Source organism: Vombatus ursinus, unplaced genomic scaffold (assembly GCF_900497805.2).
Source record: "Vombatus ursinus unplaced genomic scaffold, bare-nosed wombat genome assembly UNPS02006779.1, whole genome shotgun sequence".
Lineage (NCBI taxonomy): Eukaryota > Metazoa > Chordata > Mammalia > Diprotodontia > Vombatidae > Vombatus > Vombatus ursinus.
In genome coordinates, this window is record NW_020946557.1 from 24285034 (window position 1) to 24311096 (window position 26063).

Sequence of the window (26063 nt, forward strand, 5' to 3'; positions counted from 1 at the left end):
AGATAACCAAAGTTAAAGTATTAAGGCTGGCTAATCTAGTCACCAAAATATGATCACCAATGTTTAGGAAAGTTAAAGTTCAATAAGTATTGTTTATCACTGACAAGGCAACATCCAGCAGGCAGGAAGTAAACTCAGGCTCTGCCACCCTAGCCAAATACTGCTTCTCTACCTTTCAGGGAATGAAGAAAGGTGGGGTAATCTGACTGAGTTTAATTCTGAGATATGAGTGACTAGAAACTACAGCAAAAATGGATAAAATAGTAATAAGCAGTAATTCCTTACTACTACTACTACTACTACTACTACTACTACTACTACTACTACTACTACTACCACTACTACTACTACTACTACCACTACTACTACTACTACTACTGCTACCACCACCACTTCTTGCCCCACCAGCAGCAACTTGTAAAGAGTGGTAAGAAAATAAAATTACCATTGTTTAAGTTAATTAATGTGAAATTTCTAATTCTTTAGAGTAGTAAAGCTAAAGAGTTGTCATCTGGATGCAAACAAGTACTTGATCATGGGATAAATAATAATAGCTAGGCATGTATATAGAACTTTTTAATCTATCTGACATTATCTCACTTGATCCTCCTAACAACTCTGTGAGCAAGATGTTATTGTCCCTTTCCATGCATGAAGAAACTGAAGATCAGAAAAGTAAATTGCCTGGGCTCACACAGTTAGTTTTGGAGGCAGGACTTGAAGTCTGGGCTTTCCGAATACTGAGACCAGTGCTCAAACTATCAGAATCTATACTAATTAAGGGTGTAATCTGGGACAAGAAGAGATCTTAGAAATTTATACTTACAAGACAAAGAATCAATCGGTCCAGTGTAACAATATTATACTTCCATACCATATCGTTGAGGATCTCAATGCATTTGTTGAGTTGCTGACCTCCAGCTGATGTGGAGAACTCATATACCAGGAAGTCTGCAAATGTTCTGACATGAGCTACCAAGGCTCTGGCCCCAATTCTCTCCAGTACTCTACAAAGCAGAGAGAAACAAATAATTTTATTACTACCCAACTGTACACGAAATGGAACTCAGTTACAGTAGATATTCCTACTAGTTCACCTATAGCCAATTTGATTAATGTGATCTGTTTCCAAGAGCATCTTCCAAAGGAGGCAAAGGAAAAGGGGAGGAGAGCCTTGTATAGAGAAGTGAGTAATGATGTCATTTTCATTGCTCATAGATTTCCACTTTCTATATTCCTCCTCCACATTCTTTTTTAGGTTAAAACGACTTTCTTGAGGTACATTATTTTGCTTGAAGAATGCCTGAAGAAAGAGACAATATAGTAACTATAATTTTGTATAGTGGAAAAAGCAATGGCTCGCTAGATCAAGGATTATTGTGAGAGCTGTGAAGTTTTTTAAAAAAATATTTTGATAACTGCATTTCAATATGATTGGTTTCTTGGGTAATCTTCTGCATTTAATTTTATACATTTAAAAATAATATTCTGAGAAGGAATCCATAGGCTTCACCAGTACACAGCACAAAAAACGTTAAGAACCCCTGATGTACATGAAGATCATTTCTAACTCATTGGTCTTCTCTCAGTCATGTGACTGAGAAGTTGTTTAACCCCAGCATCTTTAAGATGACCTCTATAAAGTATCTTCCATTTCTAAAAAAAATGAAAATAAACATAAAAAATATAATGCTCCTATAACGAAATGAGGGGGAAATTCTTCTTTCTTTAAAAGTCAGTTTCTTTTGTTTTAAACTGACCTCTATTTCCCCTATGATTTTATACACGCACACACACACATATATACACATATATGGCTGAAAAAGCATTTAAAAGATTAATTCTCTCATGCTAGAGTCTAGGTATACTTAAATTTTAAGGCTCTTTAAATGATACCTTCTGTCTCTTCTTTCCCAACAACACTATATAATATTCTTTGATATAAACAATAATTCTTTGAGAATATTCTCTGAAATCTGAACACATTCTCTCTAGCCTTGTTCCAGAGGAACATCAAAATTACAATACCTCTTTATAAACCAGATAGTTAATTAAGCTTTCCTTAAGCTTTCTTTCCCTAGGAATGAGTATGAACACTCAAATTTGAACTATTTAAATCAAAGTTCTGGACCTGTTCAATTGCCATTTCTCATTTGGTTCCTTAAGTCTTTCCTCATAGAGTCCATTTTTGTTTTTCTTATTTGAACATCTTAATCTGTTGATCTTGATTTAAGAAGCTAAACAATACCAAATTTCTCTCTATTTCAGTGAAAATCACACAGGGCTTATTTGACAAATATTATGTTAATATTTACAAAATGACCCCACAGAATTCTGTAACTACTTATTGGCTATTATTTCAGAAACATATGCAGTTATGCATAGTAGAGAAATGCTGGTTTTGATACCAAGAAGACCTAGATTAAAATACAGCCTTCGACATATACTGGTTACGTGACTCTGGCTGGGCAAGTCATAACCTCTTAGGCCCCAGCAATACTCATATTATATAATGTTGCAAAGAAGGTGCCATTCTGCACTGCTAGAGAGAGTTTCTTCATTTGGAATTCCCTATATGAATAAAAGCACAGGTTTAGGCCAAAAAAAAAAAATCCAGCCACGTAAAAACATGACTTGATTATGTTTAACAAGTCTTTTGGAGCAAAAAACTGGATTTAAAAATTCAATTTAAGCATTTACTAAGCAACTATTGTATGTAAGGCACAATGCTAAAGACAAAAATAATTAAACAGTCTCTGCCTTTAAGGAGCTTACAAATCAACCTACTTTCTTGTTCAACAACAAAAAATTCTATGTATAAGATGTTATAAAATGGCAAAATAACATCTTTTTTATACAGTGGTGGTTCATTACAGAATTACCTGCAGAGGAGCTGGAAAGCAGCTAAGAGTATGAGAAGCCCAATTGTGAGGTGTAAAACTCATGATAGTCTGAAGTATATCCTTGCACCAAGTTCCCTGAATTGAATCAGAGCCTGTGAAAAAATCTAAACAAACAGACAGCTATTAAATACAATTCAACTAAAATTTGAGAAACATTTATAAGTACTCAAGAACTATGCAAGATGCTAGGGGTAAAAAGATAAAACAGTCCTTCCCTGCCCATCAATGAGCTTATAGTCTACTGATGGGAGGAAGGGACAGAAAAGGGAGGCCTAGAATAATATGGATACAGATACATAACTATAAGAAAAAGAATATTCAACTCCCCAAGGATCAGGAAAGATTTTGCATAAGAAGTAGCACCCTACTTGAGTCTTAAAAGAAGCTGAGGATTTGAAGAGGCAGGGATGAGAGTGTATTTCAGACACAGGGAACAGCCTTTGAACAAAAAATATTATGCTGAATTCAAGAAATTACTATTTTTGCTGAAATGAAGAGGACATGAAGGAGATGTAAAATAAGTTTGGAAAGGCAAGTGGTAGTCACATTATGAAGGGTTTTAAAAGATGGATTGAGGAGTTAGTATGTTATTCTAGAGTCTATAGTCTACTGTTTATAGTTTATAGGTATTAAACAGAAGACAGACATGTTCAGATCCATGCCTCAGGAAGATGGTTTTAGTAGCTTTATAGGATAAAGAGTCAATCTTTCAGGTAATCAAAAGCAAAAAATTTAGGAGTAAGATAGAATGATTTTGTTCTTATATACTAGTTTGATTTCTACAGCTACTCAGAGAGAATATTAATTCAAGTGTTAAATCAGGAGTGCCAATTTCAGCCACAAGTGCATTCTTTCAAAAATTTCACAAAGGTGTTTAAATTTTGGTTCATCTTAATTTCCCTTTCAATTGATAGCAACAGTAATTTGATAACTGGTAGGTATTCCAGTGGACTGGAAACCATGTTTGTTCATTCAAAGTTCCTAAGGGTCAAGGGCAAAAGCTCTGTCTCTGTAGGATTAAGGCAAAAAAATGTACTAAAGTACATTTAGTGGGGCAGCTAGGTGGCGCAATGGATAGAACACCAGCCCTGGACTCAGGAGGACCTGAATTCAAATCTGGCCTCAGACACATAACACTCACTAGGTGTATGACTCTAGGCAAGTCACTTAATCGCAACTGCCTCACCAAATAAAATTTAAAAAAAAAAAAAAGTACATGAGCACAATTTTCCAGAATAAGGCTGTTACCAAATGAGAATAATTTAATCTGAACAAAATTCTTTAGATTCCCATGTTCAATTTTCATGCATTATTTCTCTAAAACTTATTAACCAGTCTGAAAACTAAAACATAAATTGGTCAAAGTTATAATACCCTGTGAAAATAACAGGTTAGTAGTTAAGATTTTCAAGTATAAATGAAGATAATTTTTCAGAAGGTAAGCTTCAGTGATGTAATATAATCAAAATTATCTTTAATATACTTTCTTTTTTTTTTTTTGAAAAATTCATTGTTACCTGTCACATGAGTTGCTCTGGCTAAGGTCAAAATTAAGGCCCGGTTCAGTTCTTCAGACTCTGCTGAAAGCACAGTTTTGGGGTCACTAAGGAAACGTGTAAACTGTGGTTGCACTTCAGAGCTGCCAAGTGCTGTTATGAGTCTTAGAGCAGTGCTCTCAGCACTGAAAAGGTGAAAAGAAGAGTCATTCAGGTTATGACATTTTAGAAAAAAATCTATCTACAATTCTATAGTTTTATAAGGTAGACAAAAAAATTAAACTTGAAAGTGCTTTAAAATTTTTCTTTGGAAGTACTGAACTAAAGGACAGTATCCCATGGTCAGCTTTTCTATCATTTCCCAAATTAAGAAGCTCTTACCATGTTTCCGGACATTGCTGACTTTAGTCAAAGCTACTAATTCTGTAGAACATGGAAGTACAAAGTTCTTTCATCTGGATACATTGTTTTGAAAACTGCATACATTTTTCTACATGTTTTCACTAAGGGTACAATAAAAACCACATCTGGCAACTTACCTGAAACAAAAAATATTTTTGTTTTTTCAGCCCTAAATGGCGGAGGTGGAAGACAATGATTGTAAAGCTTTGTTTAAAGACAAAATATTTAAATGAAAGAACTTTCATTTAAGCAACTTCTCTAGTAAATTTTTGCCCCATGTTATTTTTTAATTAAAAGGCAAATACTCAAAGAATAGAGAAGAAATTTATGCTAATGTGAAGGAACAGGGGAAAAAAATATATATTACATATATGCTGATGCAGACTAAGGACTTTTCAGTAGAAACAAGAGCTCTAATGAACCATTCAGCACACTAGAATAAAGGACAATGGTAAAGGCTCACCAGAGATGGAGCTGGTTCTGATTGGTTTGGGGAACAGCAGCAAGAGAGTGAAGATGGCTCAGTAGTTGAACTCGGTAATGAGGCTGGATGTGGTGCATACGGTAGCTGAACATCTCCAGGAGTGTGTGTAAAATTCCCCAAGCATGAGACTTGAAAACAGTAGGCAAGAGTTGACCTTGTGAAAGGATATAATAAAGATATATAAAGGAAAGTAAGATTATACAAATATCTGCCAAAATAAGTTTTATTTGTGATCTTACTTTCCTACATTACCATATAACTTTTTTGGTTATAAGTTATTTGGTTGTTAGCAAACCTTACTAATCTCAGTTAGGAGAAAGATTAGTCTGAATTATGGAATATTTTAAAAACAAAGCTACAGAATTTTCAGGTATATACAGTAATCTAAATGAGGCTATAAAACCATTGAGATTAGTAGAGGTAATTAAGAGAGGATTAATATTTCACATAGGTGGCACAGCTGATGTATATAGTTGGACTTAAGAGACAGGACTTTAAGCTTAAATCCTAACTCAGATACTCACTAGATGTATGATCCTGGGCAAGTCAATTAATTGCTCTCAGCCTCAGTTTCCTCATTTGTAAAATGAAGACAACACCATCTACCTTACATGGTTGTTGTAAGGATCAAATGAAACATTTAAAAATAAAGAATATGTAAAGTATTTTTGCAAACATTAAGACATATATAAATGATAGCTTTTATTACAGCAATTCAACTAAGGCAATGAGTCTTAGGATACAAAGATAAAAAGCAACAAAGCTGTTGCCTCATAGGAGTTTTGAAAAAATACACAATAGCAAGTGATAGGGTCAAAGGAGGGATCAAGAGATCCAGGCAGAGGGGCAGCTAGGTGGTACAGTGGATAGATACCAGCCCTGGAATCAGGAGGACCTGAGTTCAAATGTGGCCTCAGACATATGATACTTACTAGTTGTGTGACCCTAGGAAAGTAAAAAAAAAGATCCAGGCAAAGTGTCCCAGGAAAATCTGAGGAGATAATAGTTACTTTCAGTTAGGATGATGAATAGGGAAGGCTTCATGGAGGAGGTGGCACCTAAAATGGATTGTGGAGGAAGAGAAGTATTGCTTCAACTATCACTAGCTAAAACAGAAAACTTCTTGATATTTGATTTATATTCTGAAAGGGCTGAGCTGGAAAAGTTTGTTTAGTAGGGAAAATAATCTTCCTTTAAAATCATTATTTACACTCTTGTTTGGCAAGCTCTCTTTTCACATATTTTACAAAGATATTATTTCAGCTTTGAGACCACAAATCTAATTTAATGAATCAATTCTAAATATATGAGGTTTTGTTATATAAAAATCATTCACATTTTCATTGCGGTTTAAAGTTTATAGAACTTTTTTTTTACAACATTCAAGAAATCAAGAATCAATAAAACAAAACCAAAAGAATGAAAAAATAGAATTCAATGTGAAATATCTCACTGGAAAAAAATGACCTGGAAAATAGATCTAGGACAGATAATTTTAAAATCACTGGACTACCTGAAAGCCATGATCAAAAAAAAAGAGAGCATAGATATCATCTTTCAAGAAATTACCAAGGAAAACTGCCCTGGTATTATAGAACCAAATAGAAATTGAAAGAATCCACTCATCACCTCCTGAATGAGGTCAAAAAATGAAAATTCCCAGGAATATTATAGCCAAATTCCACAGTTCCCAGGTCAGGGAGAAAATACTGCAAGCAGCCAGAAAGAAACAATTCAAGTATTGTGGAAACACAATCAGGACAACACAAGATTTAGCAGCTTCTACATTAAAGGACTGGAGGGCTTAGAACATGATACTCTGGAGGGCAAAGGAGCTAGGATTACAACCAAGAATCACCTACCCAGCAAAACTGAATATCATTCTTCAGGGGAAGAAATCGCTATTCAATGAGGTAAAGGACTTTCAAGTATTCTTGATAAAAAGATCAGAGCTGAATAGAAAATCTGACTTTCAAATGTAAGACTCAAGAGAAGCATAAAAAGGTAACTAGGAAAAGGTAATCATAAGGGACTTAATAAAGTTAAACTGTTTACATTCCTACATGGGAGGATGATATTTGTAACTCATAAGACCTTTCTCCTTATTAGGGTAGTTAGAAGGAGTATATTATGTGTATATATATACATGTATGCATATAGGCACAGGTGTGAGTTTAATATGAAAGTATGATATCTAAAAATTAAAATTAAGGGGTAAGAAAAGAATGTACTGGTAAAAAGAGAAAGGGAGAAATAGAATAGGGTAAATTATCTCACATAAAAGAGGCAAGAAAAAGCTTTGACAGTGGAGGGGAAGAGGGGAGTGAGTGAACTTTCCTCTCAGAATTGGTTCAAAGAGGGAACAACATACACACTCAATTTGGTGTGGAAATCTATCTTGCCCTAAAGGAAAGTAGGGGTGGAAGGGGACAAAAGGGGTGGGGGGAGGTGATGGAAGGAAGAGCAGATTGGGGGAGGGGATAATCAGAAGCAAAACACTTTTGAAGAGGGACAGGATGAGAGAGAGAGAATAGAATAAACAGGGGTAGAGGAGGGGGAAAGGAAGGGCTATAAATAGGATGGAGGGAAATACTGTTAGCAATAGTAACTGAAAAAAAATTTTGAAGCAAGTTTCTCTGGTAAAGGCCTCATTTCTCAAACAGAGAAAACTGATTCAGATTAATAAAAATAAGAGCCATTTCCTAATTAATAAATGATCAAAAGATATGATCAGTTTTCAGATGAAGTAAAAAGCTATCTATAGCCATATGAGAAGGTGCTTTAAATCGCTACTGATTGGAGGAATGCAAATTGAAACAATTCTGAGGTACTACCTCATACTATTAGATTAGCTAATAGAACAGAAAAAGAAAATGACAAATGTTGGAGGGAATGTGGAAAAATGAGACATTAATGCACTGTTGGTGGAGTTGTGAACTGATTGAACCATTCTGTAGAGCAATATGGAACTATGCCCAAAGGGCTATAAAACCAAGTATATACCCTTTTGACCTACCAACACCACTACTAGGTCTGTATTCCAAAAGAGATTAAAAAACAAAAAGGAAAAGGACCTATGTATACAAAAATATTTATAGCAGCTCTTTTGTGGGGGCAAAGAATTAAAAGTTGAGGGGATGCCCACCAATTGGGGAATGGCGGAACAAGTTGTGGTATGTGATTATGATGGAATACTATTGTACTATTAAGAAATGATGAGCAGGATGCTCTCAGAAAAACCTGGAAAGGCTTGCATGGGCTATGCAAAGTGATATGTACTGTGTACAAAGTAACAGCAATATTCTAAGATGGTCAGCTGTGAATGACTTACCTATTCTCAGCAATACAAGAATCCAAGACAACTCTGAAGGACTTATGATGAAAAATGCTATCCATCCCCAGACAAAGAATTGTGATAGTGTCTGAATACAGACTGAAACATGCTTTTTTTTCAAACTTTATTTTTCTTGAGGTTTTAAAAAAAAAATCCATGTTTTCTTTCACAACCTGACTACTATGCATGACTACACATGTATAACCTATATCGAACCTTCTCAATGAGGGAAGGAGAGCGGAAGGGCGAAAATTTGGAACTCAAAGTTTTAAAAATGAACGTTAAAATTTGTTTTTACATATAACTAGGGAAAAATAAAATACTAAATAAAAATAAAGTAACCGCAGACAACATAAAACGCAATTACAAAATACTTTTTCACACATATAAAGACAGATCTAGACAATTGGAGAAATATTAATTGCTCATGGGTAGGCCAAGTGAATATAATAAAAATGACAATTCTACTTAAATTTACTTATTCAGTGACAAACCAATAAAACTGCCAAAAATTATTTCATAGAGCTAGAAAAAAATCAAAACAAAATTCACCTGGAAGAACAAACAGTCAGGTATATTAAGGGAATTAATGAAAACAAATGTAAAGGAAGGTGGCCTAGCCATACCAGATCTTAAAACTGTATTATAAAGTGGTAATCATCCAAACAATCTGGTACTGGCTAAGAAATAGATGGATCAGTAGAATAGGTACATAAAACACAGTAGTAAATGATTATAGTAATGCAGTGTTTGATAAACCCAAAGACCCAAGCTTTTGGGACAAGAATTCACTATTTTTCAAAAATTGCTGGGAAAAATGTAAAGTAGTTTGGCAGAAACCAGGTACAGACCACTATCTTATACCACAAACCAAGATAAAGTCAAAATGAGTACATGATGTAGACATAAAGGGTGATACTATAAGCAAAGTAGGGGAGCATGGAATAGTTTACCCATCAGATCTAAGGATAAGGGAAGAAAAATAAGACCAAACAAGAGACAGAGAGCATTACAAGATGTAAAATGGATAATTTGCATTATATTAAATTAAAAAGGTTTTGCACAAACAAAACTAATGCAACCAAGATAGAAATCAGAAAGCTGGGAAACAATTTTTATAGTAAATGTCCCTGATAAAGGCCTCATTTTTTAAATATACAGAAAACTGAGTTAAATTTAAAAGAATACAAGTCATTCTCCATTTGATAAATGGTCAAAGGAGATGAACTAGCAGTTTTCAGAAGACGAAATCAAAGCTATCTATAGTCATTTGAAAAAATGCTCTAAACTACTACTGGCTAGAGAAATGCAAATTAAAAATAACTCTGAGGTACTACCTTACACCTATTAGATTGGCTAATGACAGAAAAGGAAAAGGAAAATGATAAATGTTGGAGGGAATGTGGGATAATTGTGACATTAATACCTCTTGGTGGAGTTGTGAACTGATCCAACCATTCTAAAGGGCAAATTGAAACTATGCCCAAAGGACTATAAAACTGTGCACGCTCTTTGATCCAGCAAAACCACTACTAGGTCTATATCCCATTGAGATTAAAAAAAAAGGGAAAAGGACCTATTTGTACAAAAATATTTATAGTAGCTCTTTTCTGTGGTAGCAAAGGAATTGAGGGGATCCATAAATTGGGGAATGGCTGAACAAGTTGTGGTATATGATTGTAATGGAATACTACTGTACTATAAGAAAAGATGAGGAGGATGATTTCTGAAAAACCTGGAAAGAACTGATGCAAAGTGAAGTGAGCAGAACCAAGAGAACATTGTACACGCCAACACCAACGTTGTATGATGATCAACTTTGAATGACTTAAGCTATTCTCAGCAATACAAATCATCCAAGACAATTCTAAAGGACTCATAATGAAAAATGCGCTACATCTCCAGAGAAAGAACTGATCGGTGTCTGAATGCAGATTTGAAGCATACTATTTTTTCACTTTCTTTTTTTGTGGTTTTTTTTTTTGGGGGGGGGTGGTGGTGGTAGTCTGTGTTTTCTCTTACAACATGATATACATATATGTAAAACACATATATGTATATATACTTATATAGAGATATAAATATTTTGCATGATTCTATATATATCACCCACATCAAATTGCTTATCACCTTAGGTAGCAGTTAGGGGAGGGAGAGAATTTGGAACCCAAAAACTAAAAAAAAAATTAATGTTAAAAATTATTTTTACATGTAATTTGGAAAAGTAATAAAATATTTTTAAAAAGAAAAGAAAATTTGCTCTTACTAATAAATCCTTTAATGCCCAACGATTCTATTTCCATATAAACCAGTAAACGACTGTAGGTTTCCACTAGGGCTGGGGCCAATGCCACGCTGGATTTTGCATGCGCCAGTTTTATTACCCTGGTAGCAATACTGTGAATTAAGCTGTGGTAAAGGGAAGAGAGGAAAAAATAAAGTTAAATTTTAGATATGACTGACAATAATAGTTCAATTTATAAATAAAAAATTTAAATAAAATTTGCAAAGCACTTTCTTCACAATAAATCTGTTATTATCCCCATTTTACAGATGAAAAAAAAACTGAGGTCCAGAGAGGTTAAACAATTTGTACATAATCATTCAGCTAATAAGTTGCAGAGGTAGGATATGAAACCATGTCTTTACTTCCGACTTTGGCACTCTTTCCACTATACCACTGTTATCCCACTGTCAAACAAAAATCTGAATCAATTCCTTAAGCTATTATTTAGCAGTATTTGAGTGAGCTAAATTGCTCATATCTGCAGCCATGTAAGTATACTCTTGATACTAAATAGTTTTCAATCTAATAATAATTAACCCTTTACTACATGCTTACAACATGTCAAGAATTGTGCTTCAGCAAACTCATGGAAACACTAAATTTGGCGATTTTCTATTGTTAATCTCATGAAGACATTGCTTGTATACTCTGAGAATCCAATTTTGTAACACGTATTAAATGCCTGCTCTAACCAAAGTATTATGCTGATTGCTGATACAAAGAAGGAATAAAGTTCCTGTCTTTAAAGGGATTACAAATAAGAGGCAGAAGAAAGGATTCAAGACATGTACACAAATACATATAAGTTAGACTAAAATAAATACCTAAGGGAGGTTAATGAGAGAGGCATAAGGTAGGTATGCCTTGTGTGGGTGGAAAGAATCAAGACAAGCAACACGAAGAAGTTGGTATCTTAGCTGAGATTTGAAGAAAGGGAAGAATTTCAACAGGTAAAGATGTGGAAAGAGTCTATTCCAGGCATGGAAGATAGTGTATGTAAATACATGTTGGGACCAGTGGAGAGCAGGATGAGATTGGGTATGGTTCGTAGTAGTTTAGAATGCAGGGTAGTGTGAAAAAAGCTAAAAATAAAATGAAGCCAAATTCGTGCGTATGTGAATGTGTGTGTGCGTGTCTGTGTGCGTGCGAGACAGTAAGAGTGAGAGTGAGAGTGAGAGAGAGAGAGAGAGAAAGACAACGTGTGCGAGTGCGAGCACACACGTATACAAGGCACCAAGACAAAAACTTAACCTGTTGATAATCAACTGAAAACAACACTGGACCCAAAAGAAATGAAAGAACATACCTCATTTTGGCATGCACTGTAAGGGAATCCAATAGGTTCATTGGTAAAGGGGTAATAGATCCTGATGCCATGCAATTAATTCCAGGGAGTGAGATTCTCATATTTCCATTGCCATAAATAGTCTCTACTAGAACTCCCATAGGTAATGTGAAACATTCTGAATTTGTAGAATATGCGTTACACAACAAGGCAATCTTATAGTCATTCATCTGCAAATTTTTATTTCGAAGACTTTGTTGCAAGAACCTATGAATATTAAGTTAAATTTAATATGAAAACAGATGTAATATACCACAAAATACAGCTGCAATACAATTTAATTTTTTTTCATTTTTCAATCTTTCAATTTTAATCTCTGAACAAAGAGACAAAACTTTAGGTCCTGAAGGTGCTATGTTTGCCTGTCCCAAAATACACAATGGCAACACACATATCCGATTCTAGGTAGACTCTAACCAGAATCTTTGTATATTATTACACAATTCCTCAAGAATCTCAAAAAATAGGGACACCGGGAATTCAATCTTGAAATACAGAATATAATGCTATTTCTGAACACATAAAGAATATGCTCCATATACACATAATGTTTTTAAAAAGATGTTATCAGTAATAGCAGCATGTAGGCTAAATGAATCAATCAAAGTATATATGCATAGTATGTAAAGACTAGTATCAGAAAGGAATAATTTGCAAATTCATGAATTATAAGTCAATTTATTATTTGCAATCTTAAATAACACATTATACTTTAACAATAGATATCATTACAAGAACGTGCTACCTAAGCCTTGTTATTAAAAAGGTAGGATGCATGGAATTATGAAATACCTTCATTATTTGTGAATACTAATAACTTTAATGAGACTACAAATGATTAATTTTGAAGATATAAGCATTATTGTCATTCTAATTAAGAATGTTAGTTCTCTGCTGGAGACATTAGCCAGTCTTTCAACTTCAGCTATAACACACAGTATCACAGAAACAGAACCAGTTTCAATAGTTACTCCCAAATGTCATAATTTCTATAGTAATTTAAAAATCAATAATGACATGAAGCTATCGACTTACTCATGGTGAAGTTTTAGGGAGTGAGGTATAGGAATCTGTAGTTTGGAATTGTCATTTTGGGCTTTTCTGTTTAGATGTATCCAAATACACGTCATTGCAAAGGCATGGGTTGATTGAGGTTTGTTGATATCTGGCACAGGAATACACTAAGAAAGAACATATTTGTATGGTATTACAAAAATAATGGAGCAACATGTTCTAGGTATTCCTACAAATGAGAATCATAGACCTAGGGCTAGGACACAGAAGTATTCTAATCTAACTCCCTTGCTTTTCATATAAGGAAACTGAGAGGATGGAGAGGTTAAACGACACATAAGTCAGAGATGGAACCCATTTTTGAGTTTTCCCTTATAAAACACAAATCCTAAATTCATTTAACAAAAGAAGGAGCATTTATTAAGCACCTATTGTGTGTAGATTATACACAATTATATAGAGCTTGTACTATATTCTGGGGGTATAAAGACAACAAAACAGCTCCTTTCCAGAAGGAGTTAACATTCTCTGAAAAGGGAGAAAATATGCACACAAATAACAAATTGTCAATTGAAAAGGGAAAAGAAATATTAAAAATAACCAAAAGGCATTCCCCAAATAAATGTGTAGTTAAAAGATATAAATAGTTCTCAAAAGATGAACAACAAACTATTGACAACTCTATGAAAAAATGCTTCAAATCATTAATAAGAGACATGCGAATCAAAACAACCCTGAAGTTTCACTTCACAATTTGCAAAATGGCAAAGATGACAAAGGATGAGAATAGTCAATGTTGGAGGGGATGTGTGGAGGGGTTATGTGGAGTTCATAAATACACTGTTTGTGGAGTTGCAAACTGATCCAAACATTCTAAAACACAATTTGTAATTACATGAAAAGGTACTGAGTTGCTCATACCCTTTGACCCAGAGTTCCCACTGCTGGGCAAACACCTAAAAACAATTTGGGATTATGGGAAAGTTATTAATTATGAAAAAAGGTATTATATTTTTAAATTTCCTTTGACCTGGAGATTCCATTATCAATCATATCTGCCTCCCTCAGAGGTCAAACAGAAAAAATCATACATATATATATATGTATATGTGTATATATATATATATAAAATTCACAGCAGCATTTTTAATAGAAAAAAACTAGAAACAAAGTGTGAACCCAATCAATTGAAGAACTACTGAACACAGAATACTCTTAAATAGAATGACAATAGAATATTATCATGTGTTTAGTCATTCTTCAACCAATGGGTATATACTTTGTTTCCAGTTTTTCCTATCATGCCAAAAGAAAAGAACATGAGGAAATGGGAAGTCTTGCTTGAATTGATGGAAAGTGAAGTGAGCAACATGTTACATTGTAGACCATCCCCCTTCCCTTTCTCCTTGCATACTATCTCTTCTCTGGGTTTTCCTGACAGTAACTCCCTTGGTTATCCAAGAGTACTCCTGGTTTATTGTTTATAATCTGTCCCCCTAACTGTGAGCGTTCTCTGGTCTCTTCTTTAACTATACTCTCTCAGTGATTTCAATTTTTATGGATTCATTATCATTTCTACAAAGGTGACTTCCAAATCTACCTATCCAATTCTAGCTCTCCTGAGCTCCTCCCACATCACCAAACACCTACTGAACATTTCTAATTTTATGTTCCATAGGTATCTAGACACATCCAAACCAGAATCATCTCCTACTCCACCTAATCTATCCCTCATCCTAATTTCTCTATCTCACTCTTCCTCATTCCACATATCTGATCAGTTGCCAAATCCTCTTGCTTCTACCTCCATAACATCTCTCATTCAGATCCCCTTCACCTTACTTACAAGGTACCACCCTAGTTCAAGGACCTAATTACCTCTGGACTGGACTACTGCAAGTGTCACCTAATTAGTCTCAAGTCTCTTTCCATTACACAGCTGCCAAACTGATATTCCTAAAGCTTAGAGGTCCTACCATGTCACTCCCCTATTCAATAAACTTCACTGGTTTCCTGTTTCCTCTAGGACAGTGAGGTGCAAGAATGGATAGAATGATGGACTTGAAGATAGTTCAAAGCCTGCCTCAGATACTTAACTGTGTGACCTTGGGCAATTTAATTAACCCTTCTCTAGGTAGCATTTAAGACCTTTAACAACTTGGCTCCTAACTACTTTTCCAGGCACATTACACATTATTCCACATTATCCATTATTCTCCTTTGAGGATGCTGCAGTTCAGTAAGCTGCCTCATAAATGATATTCCATGTCCCATCTCTGTGTATTTACAAAGGTTGTCTCCCATGCCTGGAAGGCACTCTTTTCCTCACCTCTGCCTATTTTCCTTTAAGATATCTCAGCTCAGCTTCCTTTAACATATCTCCTTGAGACTTTTCCTGATTCCCCCCAGCCACTAGTGCCAGCCCCACCCCGTCGAAATTATGTTGTATGTACTGATACTTGCACATGATTCCTCACCTCCAAAATGTAGTCTATGAGGGCAGGATCATTACATTTTTGTCTTTGCCTGCCTAGCATCTAAACACAAAGTAAATACTTAATAAGTACTTAAGTGCTTGATATATATGGAAATGACTTTGATGACGAAAACAACAAAAAAAAAATCAATAATTTTTTTTAAAGGGACTATGAGAATTTGAAGATAAACTGTGTCAAAAGATATAAGTGGTCAAATTTGCTCTGGACTAGGTTATATTCTAGTATTCTAGTTATTCTAGATTATAGTATTCCCTCTATCATTAACCAGTTATATAATCTTGGGCAAGTTACAATCACTTTATGTTTTAGTTTTCTTACCTGTAAAACGGCCTTGGAAATCTAGTAGTCTATCCCTTCATTTTACAGATAAGAAAACTAAAGTCCAGAGTTAAACAGCTAGTGATAATTGGAAGTCAAAAGACCTGGATCCTGGTTCTAGTCTGTGTTCTTTCCATTACTGCAATACTACCTCCCTTATACCGAACTTTTAATATAAAGTCAATTATTTTGTTTTCCACTGAACGGTCAAACTTACCTCTTTTTCTGGATAAAGAAGATCAAAGAGCTTCATAACAGGGAGAAAATCAGCTAATGCATTTTTCTGAATACTTCCAGAAATGAACTGTAGCAATACCCACATTAGATGGTCTCTGCCTTTAATGAGACCTCGCCCTGCTAACTGTAAAAGACGTTTGAAAGCACAGATTATTAGTTCTCAGTTCATCAATACTGATGGGAGCTTCCAGTACAAAACAAAAGAATTTTGATTGCAGAATCTGTGGAATGTAATTTCTACTCAGAAAGCTCATGATTTAACGAGCATTTAAAAAGTATTTTAATTCTTCAAAGGTCCATTATTTCAGTGGTTTGTTGATTCATTCCAATGACACAGATTACCATTTCTGTGTCTCAGATGAATGGTTCCTGTGCTGTAACTAAAAAACCTGATGACTTCCTGTCAGTCAACTTTCTGGTGATGGAATTTTACAAAAATCTACTCTAATAGTTATTTTTGCTGGAACACATGCATTTCATAATAAAAATTATAGATGTAACAATGATAAAGTTTGCTTTATTATTTATTTATCATCTGAGAGACAGAATTTTAACTCACCTTATCATGTAACAAAAAAAGTTAAATAATCTGCCAAAGATCATGATAGAGTTGAAATTTAGTCTCAGGATTTCTATTTGTCAACACTAAAACCACATCATTGGTCTTTGAAATTACAACGGCCATTTTTTTTTTTTACAAGAAAACTACATCCTAAAATCAACAGTCCCTACTGAAAAAAGAGGACTAATACATACCTTTTGATGAAGAGATAAAACCATATGAGGAAAACTTGCAAACTGGAAAAGTACAAAAAAAATGAGCTGGCTTGAGAGGTGCTGCCACAGAAGCTGACTGGTTCCCCCATCATCAAATTTCTCCTCAGTCTCTGAACGTTCCATGGCATAAACCACCAGATCCACCAATTGGTCCTCCAGCACTGGGCAGCGCTGTTTGTGCTGTAGGACAGAGATTAGATACAGTATTCCAAAAGCCTCTTGGTTAGCTTTAGAAGTAATTAGGTAACAGACAATATTAAACAAGAGGCTGGGAAGCATGAAATGAAGTCTGAACTTTAGAAGTTAAAGTTAGGCTGGTTTATTAAAGCTGCACCATGTTATGTCACAGAAGACAACTTCTATTAAAAAAAAAAAAAGCTCTACAACCCTTCCACCAGACTTTCTATGGCATTTTTGATTTAAGTTCAAGCAAAAAACTTACTTTAATTTGATAAATGCTTTTGTTCAAAATTAGCTGGAAACTCTTGGTTGTTAAGAAGAATCAGAATTCATAGAAAAAGCTAGGATTTCAAGGCCCTTGGACGGTTCATGATAGGTTAGTAAAGCACAATGTGAGCCATTTGCCTTAAAGTTAAAAGGCCTTTTGTTTTCTATTTAAACCTTTGAATACATTGGTTTACTTAGAAAGAGTCTAAGTCTTTTTGTACAAATTACCTAATTTAATTAATTAATTAACAAAAGACATTTTCTCTACATTGAATTAGCCACACTTCTGCCTCCCCCTCAAAAACTCCTTTGCAAAAATTTGGTCAGAAAATTGCTAAATGTATTGCTTTCCTCTTACAACCCAAACATAATGCAGCTTTAATTGTAAAACAAAGCAAAAAAACTATTTTTAAAGAAAAGAACTGAGCTTAAAAACTAAAAATGAAAATGCAATTTCCCTTTCTAGAGGCAAAAAGATTTGTGCTTTGTTTTTTCAAATTGTTTTTTTGAAAACATACTTATTTAAAAAAAAAAATACACCCACGTATCCACAAAATTTGTTTTAGTTGTTCTTGCATTTTCTTAACAAACAAGTTATGTGTCTTAGTAGCCAGGCAGTTGACACGACAGCCTTTTTTAGTAAATAAAATTGTTAAAGGAGAGATGCTTTTTTCCCTATACTTTAAAGATGCTATTATTTGCCTTTTGCCATGAAAAAGGGATATGATTTCTTTGATTAAGGAAAAAAGTACAAAAATGGGGACAAATCTGAATAATATACAATGAACAGCATATCCTCTTTTGCATGCTTTTTGCCAGCTCAAACTTGTAAAGCTACAAATCTAGCTGCACTTTAAGGCATGCAAAAACAAAACAGTTAACCAAAACAGTAAGCATCAACTGCTGTTCCATGTTCTCTCCAAAAACACAATGCCATGATCACAGTTCAACCACATTACAGGTTTACAAATAGCAATATTAACACCACCAATTGAAAATACAGTACTTTTTCCTCCAAAACTAATCATTATGAAGCAGAGCAAAGTGCAACAGACAACACTACATACTATTTTGTAATTCAGCATGCAAAACTACTGTGTACAGGGCTTGAAATTCACTAGTTCTGCTAACCACCAACAACCCAAGAAGGGTGTCAACACAACACAAATTTAGAGTGAAGTCATTCCAAGTATAAAAGAGTCAGAAAATTTTGTGAAAAGAAGTGAAGCCAGGATTTCCAGTAGGAATTTGTCATTAGTAATTATTTTCTTAGGGAGCAGAAACTGACCCAATTGATGATCTATTCCTCCCTCCCCAATGATGGTTCCCCCCATCAACTTTTTTCAATCAACAAAGAACAAACTAAACGAAATCTATTTTGAAATCCTGAGTCAAATTTAGAGCTCTTTAAATGTCTATGATCTGTTAAAAAAAAAATCAGGATAATACTTACCTACCTATTTCTCAGAAGGGTTGTGGTGGTAAAATAGTTAAGGTCAGTAGAATGATTTAAAGAGGAAAGCCAAAATGTTCATTATTACTGTGAATAATAGGATTCTAAAAGTGAGAAATACTAGGAAGTTCAAAGGGAAAGCCAACATGGTTTTCCAACTAGTGAAATCTAGAACAAAACAAGCCAATACCCAAAGACTTTCTTTGATGAGGTCAAAGTGCCTGTGATTTTCTGAGAACTTGATACCATAGTGCTTTATAGAAGAATATTCATTAATATTAACTTTAAATCTCCCAGCTATTATTGGTCCAGACTGCAAATGTTTCTAAAAAATTTAAGTACATTGGTTTTGTTATTCTATAAAACTTCACACAGAGCAAACTATATAGTATATGCATTAAGCAAGAGACTATGAATCAAGAACTGAATTTTATATGTATTTGTCACTGTATAACTAATATAACACTATTTAGGCATCAAATTTCACTATAAAATAGGAATATTAATATTTATCATCTTGCTACACTGCAAAGAATCTTGAGAAGTATAAGAAATTACCACTTACTAAAGCATTTGGAAATCTCTGATTTAATATTATTCATCACTAGGCTAAAGACAAGTTCTAAAAGATTCACTGAAAAGAGACATCTTACTTTTTATTTCACTTCTGGAGCTTATCATTTCTAAATTTCTGAAGAACTTAGTAATATTTAAGCTTAAAAATATTTACTTAAGTAAAACATTTAAGTGTCTACTATGTGCAAAGCACTCTGTCTTAAACATGGAGATGCCACGCCATCAAGGAACTTAAATCACCTTCATTGAAAGCTAGATTTTAGTAAAGTACATACTTGAATATCTTAACATATTTTTCATTGAAGTGGATTTTAACCCTAGTATCTCCATTTAGAGCTCAACATTTTAACTTCTACTTTTAACAGCTTAAATTTCAGGATATCTGGTTTTAAACCTTTAACTTAGAAAATCAAGTTATAAAAGATTAACAGAAACATTTATACATTTGCATTTTTCGTCACTCACTGAAATGACTAATCATATGAAGCTTATAGGAGCAGCCTTTCTTCTATGTTAAGACGTGGTACCTGACAATTTTCATATTATAATAATCCTGTCAATGTTCTCATTATGACATTAAAAAAAAAGCAAAAAAAAACTTTACTGTGGGAAGTGAGTGACCTTAAAAAATCCCAAGATTCATTTTGAAGCTAGGAATTAATTCAACATTCTAGCCACATATCAAGTTAAGGCAAAAGCCCTTTCTCCACCATGTTTCCCGCATTTTATTTTCTGATCAGGAAAAGAACCAGTCTAATGAATCATCAGGCACAACAAAAAGGTGCTTCCCTGGCTGCTATTCAAGACTGTTGCAGGGATAGTTGAGGACTGTCTACTATTAGAAAACGCTATAATAAATTCAAGTACTGTGGTGTGGCAGAAAATGACTGGGCGTCAGACTCTTTTGAGAAGACTGTTCTCTTGTATTTACTAGCTCTATAATCAAGGGGAAATCACTTAGCCTCTCTAAGCCTCAATTTCCTGGTCAATAATAGAGATATTTACACTAACTATATCAATGTTGTGAAAGAAGCACTTTGCAAACCACAAATCATATAATTCTGAGCTACTTTTATTACAACTTCTAATAACAGAAATACATCTGGTTTATGTAGGTCTATTTAGTATAGATTATCCTTTAACCTATATCCATCCTGACCTCCAACTTGATGCTATTAGCTGGAGTCAACATCACTGATCTTCAGGGTATTGTGTGAACATTTTATTTAAAAAAAAAAAAAAAAAGAAGAGTAGTCTAATTCCTACTGGAAAATGTAAAAAGGATAGCTCTTGAAAGATATTAAAGCATTAAGTATATTTTTGTAAGAACAGAGGAAGGACAAGAAAGTACAGTATAGTGTATAGTACTATATTGCTAAAAGAGGACACTAATTGACCTAATAAACATTTTAAGTCACCTGATTCATGGAATGTATACATCCTTATTTTTCTACTCTACTTTTCAATGGTTAAAAACATACTATTATAAATCAAATTAGCATGTTTGCTTCAATCTCATAGTTTCTACAAAGCAATTACTGATGAAGTATAAAATTTTGATGATGCATATGCTACAGTAGGACTGATGTGGTAAATGTTCTGTCAGCATTTCCATTATAAACTTTATTTTTTATGGAATTATTTCTTAGTCATAAAATTTTTTTAGGTTGAAACTTGGTACTGAAATGATCAGCCCATGACTATACTTGTTTTACCAACATTTTTGGAACTGTTTCAAGCAGTTTCTGGCTTGAGAAAAGCTGTTCCCCCAAAGGAAAAGGCTAATAGAAGTGACTTACTATAGGAAAATCACATGCAGATTAACTATCATTTGTATCATATGTACAAGATCCAGGAAACTGTAAAAAAGGAGGTAAAGTGTAACTAAAGCCTACCACAAAAAAACTGGGATTTAGGCATTGTTTGACCATCTTTTTAAAGTCCAATAAATACTTACCTCTGTTCAAGGGAAGGTTGATCAGAGTTATTAAGTGGTTTAGTGTTGAAAGTGTTCAATGGGAATATACAATGAGATAACTATCATATACTGTAGTGTGAAAGCATTTTAGTTGCACGTGTACAAAAGATTGTCCAACAGAGGAAACTTGGTAAAATTTTACTAATCATAAAAAAATTAAAATAATAAAAAAGATACTGCTACTAGGGTGAGGTTTGGCATGCAAAGTTTCAACACTGAGCAAGTTTTATGGCCAAGCTATATGTCCTTAAAAATAGGGTTTTATAAATGGAAGCACTGGCACAACCTTCACTATAGTATTGCAAACAGTAACGCTATTTTATATATCCTAGACAATAATGTCTTTTTAAAATAAAAAAGCAGGTTTTTCAACTGGACTACTTTAATATGTTGGGCTCAAAATTTTTAAACAAAAACAATTGGAACCACTATTTTCCTTAAAATTTCAAAGGTGAAAAGTCCTGGAAATAGACTTGGGACAGTATAAGAGTTTGGTTGATAACAGTTAGGCCACAGTGTGTTTCCCCCATGACAAGTCAGCTTTGATTTCAGAGAAGCTTACTCTTAGAGGAGGACACTTTTGGCAAAGACTGACACAGAAGAATATTGGTCAAGTAGGTGGGGGCTACCTAAGAATATTACCTTTCTTAGTAAAGCCCCATATTTCCAAAAAAGCCTTCACTGCATCAATTTTACCACTCCAGCTTTAAAGACAGCATTACTCTATTAAAGTGTTTCATTAACAAAGCAACAGAAAGATATGTTTTGTTTTGGGGTATGGCTTTTTCAATTGACAGGAAAAGATGAAGGCCACCACAAATCTATCCACTAGGCTAGCTAAAACTTTAGCTCAGCCGTGGACTTTGAAAAATAAGATGGAGTGGGAAGGGAAAATAGTCCATCAAAAAAATGACAGACTTGAATGAGTAATGATTGTAGTCTTTTAAAAAAAGAAAAAAAAAATAAACACCAAAAAGGAAAAAAAAAAACCCCACCAAAAACCAAAGCTATAAAAAACAACTCTCACACCCCAAGAAGAAATTTTTTTAGTGGCCCTGGTCTCAGCATGGTCCTGCCAATTTCAAGCCCCGACCATACACGTATTCTCTAAATGGAATCAGTGGCTACAAAGCGGCCAGCGTATCGTTAGTCACAATACAACAGTAAGGTTGTGAACATACCTGAGCAATGTTCAAGGTCTAGAGCATTGGAGGATGGGCAGGACAAGACAGGACAGAACAAAAATAAAGGAAGAAAAAAAGAAAAGACAAAACAGTGACTATGAGGCCAGCCTCAAGAAACCCAAAGTCAGAACAAGCCCTCCCACATGTCAAGCTACTTTAAAAGAAACAAAACAACTAAAAAAAGAAAAAGGAAGAAAGAAAATTCAACTTTCCAATGATGTAATACTGAAAAATGACAAAGGTAATAAGGCTGCAAAAACTAGAGACCCAAACGATAGGGAAAAAAAAACAAAACCAAAACACAGCACCACAACAGAATGAAAACCATTAAGAACAAACTATTAGGAATAAGTCATGTGTAGGCTTATCTGGCAAAAGGTATACTTGAGGCTGGCCTTATAGAAAAAAAAGCAATGCAAAAAAAATCAACTTTCAAAATATCTACTTTTCAATTTAAACATTTCCAAAGCAATAATAAATGATAGGAACTATATAGTGTTCAATAAACCTAATATTATTTTAAATCAAAAAGAAAATCATTGAATAGTCCTAAACTGTTTTGCTCAGTTAGCTATAGCAAAGAAAAGAGAAAAGAATAGTGCAGACTCTATGCAGAATTTACTAGGTTTACAGCATAGTACAGTACCTGCTTATTTAAACCTAGCATATTGCAGACCATGTCTCTGGAATAAGGTTGCTCCAACACATATCTCAACAAGGCAGTCTGAGGTTCGAACAGATCCTTTAAAAAATAAAGAAAATTGTTGCTTCAAGATCAAAATTAGTTTTAACTTTAAATGATTTGAAAAAAGGTTAACAATTTGGGATATTTTTATTACTTTTGAGTAAGCAACGTTTAGTAGAAAGTAAACCAGATTGGGAAGGATGATACCTATTTTATTTTTAATTTAACTGTGTATCTTAAGCAAGTACCTCAATCTTTATAATTTTTGCACTAGAATAGTTGATTCTATGTTGATGATTCTATGTAATAGTATTAAAGTTACAGCACTGCTAACCACATTATTAGTTTATTTGTTTTTATGGATTTTTGCCTCTGACACATCAAAAGACAAAACAACAAAAACAAACAAACAAAAAAAAACCCTGCTCCTTTTTCATTCAGAATGACTGAAACTCTTAATCATCTCGTGAAAAGTTTTTAAGATACTATCTGAAGTTGTCTCAGTCCCTATTATTTGCTTGCCTAAATGGCCCCCAGAAAGAAAACTAGCCTATTACCTGAAAATGCTCTGCCAGAAAAGGGCCTCTAGCATAGAGGCAGCAATACCATACACAATTTGAATATCTTTTGAGTAATGTGGTAATCTGATTATGATTCATCACTATCTTTAGCTATATATGTAATGCCTGGGACTACAAAGATGGCAATTATACAGAACATGTCTTATGATTAAAGATTACTGGATGGACCAAAAGTTGGATTAAATTCAATTTCTTACGGTAACAACATACCTTATCATATGGTAAAAGGCCTTTCAAAGGAAAACGAAGTGTTGTAGGATCCAATTTCCAGGAATTACATATGGCACCAGAGTTATTTACCACTGGCAGGAGACTACAGCGCCCTGCATGTATTACACAAAACGCATGTGAGTGAATGCAATGCTTGACAAATGCATGGTGCCTCACCTCTGAATGCCACAAAATTGAATCTTGTTATTTTAACCTTAAGTTACAACTTATTTTCTTGAAAACCATCATATAAAACCTTTTAAGAGAAGTTGTGGGAGTATTCTACAGTCATATTCCTTGACTGCTACTACCCTTTGTTTCAGATGTTCAGGTGGATACCTTAGAATTCTGCTTTATTTGATGAAAGAAAAACAGCATGTCAAATAAAGGATGAGGAAGGAATTTGAAGAAGAACTGAACTATTCACGCACAGAGAAGCTACAAAAAGTCAGAACACTCAGAATCAAAAAGTCTCGTAATAAAAAATAAACAGAAAAAATTCTGATTCTGTTTTATTCTTCTGTGTATAAAAAGGTCTGGAAGACAGTGTAGATGACAATGCTTCTGTTACGAATTATTTTCCACACAGGAAATAAAAAAGCCAATTCACCCAAAGAAACAAAGTGATGGAATGCTAAGTGATATATGCTATAAGAAATGATGAGCTGATGAAATGATAATACCCAAATTAACTACATAAAGGCCATATGAAGAAAGACACTGTCTGAATCCAGAGAAAGAACTGATAAATAGAAGTATGTATAAAATGATTTTACATACATATACCTATTTGTGTCTAATGGTAGCCATCTCTAGGGCGGGGGTGGGAGAGAAGGGGAGGAAAAAAAAATTTACATGATAATTTTGTTGTATATTTGAAAGAAATAGCAAGTTATGCATAGTAGATTTACGGTTTCATGTGCAATCATCTTTTTTATTGTACTAGGTTATGGAAATTCTTACTTTATTCCATAAGTGAAAAATAAAGTTTAATAATGAAAAAAATGATGAGCTCAATGATCTTAAAAAAACACGGACAGAGTTGCATGAAATAATGAAGAGCCAAATGAGCAAAACTAAGAGAACATTGCATAAAGTAACAGCAATACTATGTTAACAAAAACTCAGTAAATAAGTGATTCTGACTATTATAAATACCCAGATTAACTACAAAGGATATACATATCATTCTATACATACTTCTATTCATCAGTTCTTTCTCAATGCAGATAGCATCTTCCTTAGTATATCTATATATATATACTTAGTATATATATATCTATACACACACACACACCCCTGTGTCTAAATGGTAGCCATTTGTGGGGAGGTAGAGAAGGAAAAAAAGAAAAAAAATTTAAATAACTATTATATATTTAAAAGGAATAAGCAAGTTGGACATAATAGACTTGCAGTTTCATGTACAATCATTTTTTGGGGGGGGAGGGGGGGGCTAGGCAATGGGGTTAAGTGACTTGCCCAGGGTCTCACAGCTAGTAAGTGTTACATGTCTGAGGCCGGTTTTGAACTCAGGTACTCCTGACTCTAGGGCTGGTGCTCTATCCACTGCGCCACCTAGCTGCCCCATGTACAATCATTTTTAAAATTATACTATGTTACAGAAATGCTTGTTTTATTTCACAAATTAAAAATAAAATAAAAATTTTTTAAAAAAGAATGTAAGTAGCATGAGTGTAGAGACTATCTTTTTGCTAATGTTTGTATTGCCAGCTCTCAGCACAGCCTGACACATAGTAACTGTTTAATAAATGCTTGTGAACTGACAAAAATACAAAAAGAAAAAAAAAAAAAGGAAAAAGTAGATGGAAATTAAAAAATTTTTTTTCTCTTCCA

General features: G+C 34.0%; 1 protein-coding gene across 3 annotated transcripts in view; it reads right to left on the reverse strand.

Moving 5' to 3' along the window:
• MED23 (mediator complex subunit 23) overlaps positions 1–26063 on the reverse strand; it is a 59748-nt gene that overhangs the window by 19508 nt on the left and 14177 nt on the right. For 2 of the 3 annotated variants that reach the window (XM_027848540.1, XM_027848542.1), the window contains exons 9-21: positions 24210–24322; positions 23380–23475; positions 22731–22748; positions 17075–17275; positions 16299–16442; positions 13287–13432; positions 12213–12458; positions 10886–11028; positions 5265–5439; positions 4421–4584; positions 2883–3007; positions 1098–1303; positions 827–1007 (exon numbers count right to left, since the gene is read on the reverse strand). In XM_027848540.1, coding sequence (XP_027704341.1) covers positions 827–1007; positions 1098–1303; positions 2883–3007; positions 4421–4584; positions 5265–5439; positions 10886–11028; positions 12213–12458; positions 13287–13432; positions 16299–16442; positions 17075–17275; positions 22731–22748; positions 23380–23475; positions 24210–24322 — 1958 coding nt within the window. The remainder of the gene's footprint in view (positions 1–826; positions 1008–1097; positions 1304–2882; positions 3008–4420; positions 4585–5264; positions 5440–10885; positions 11029–12212; positions 12459–13286; positions 13433–16298; positions 16443–17074; positions 17276–22730; positions 22749–23379; positions 23476–24209; positions 24323–26063) is intronic. The other variant, XM_027848541.1, reaches the window with a different exon arrangement.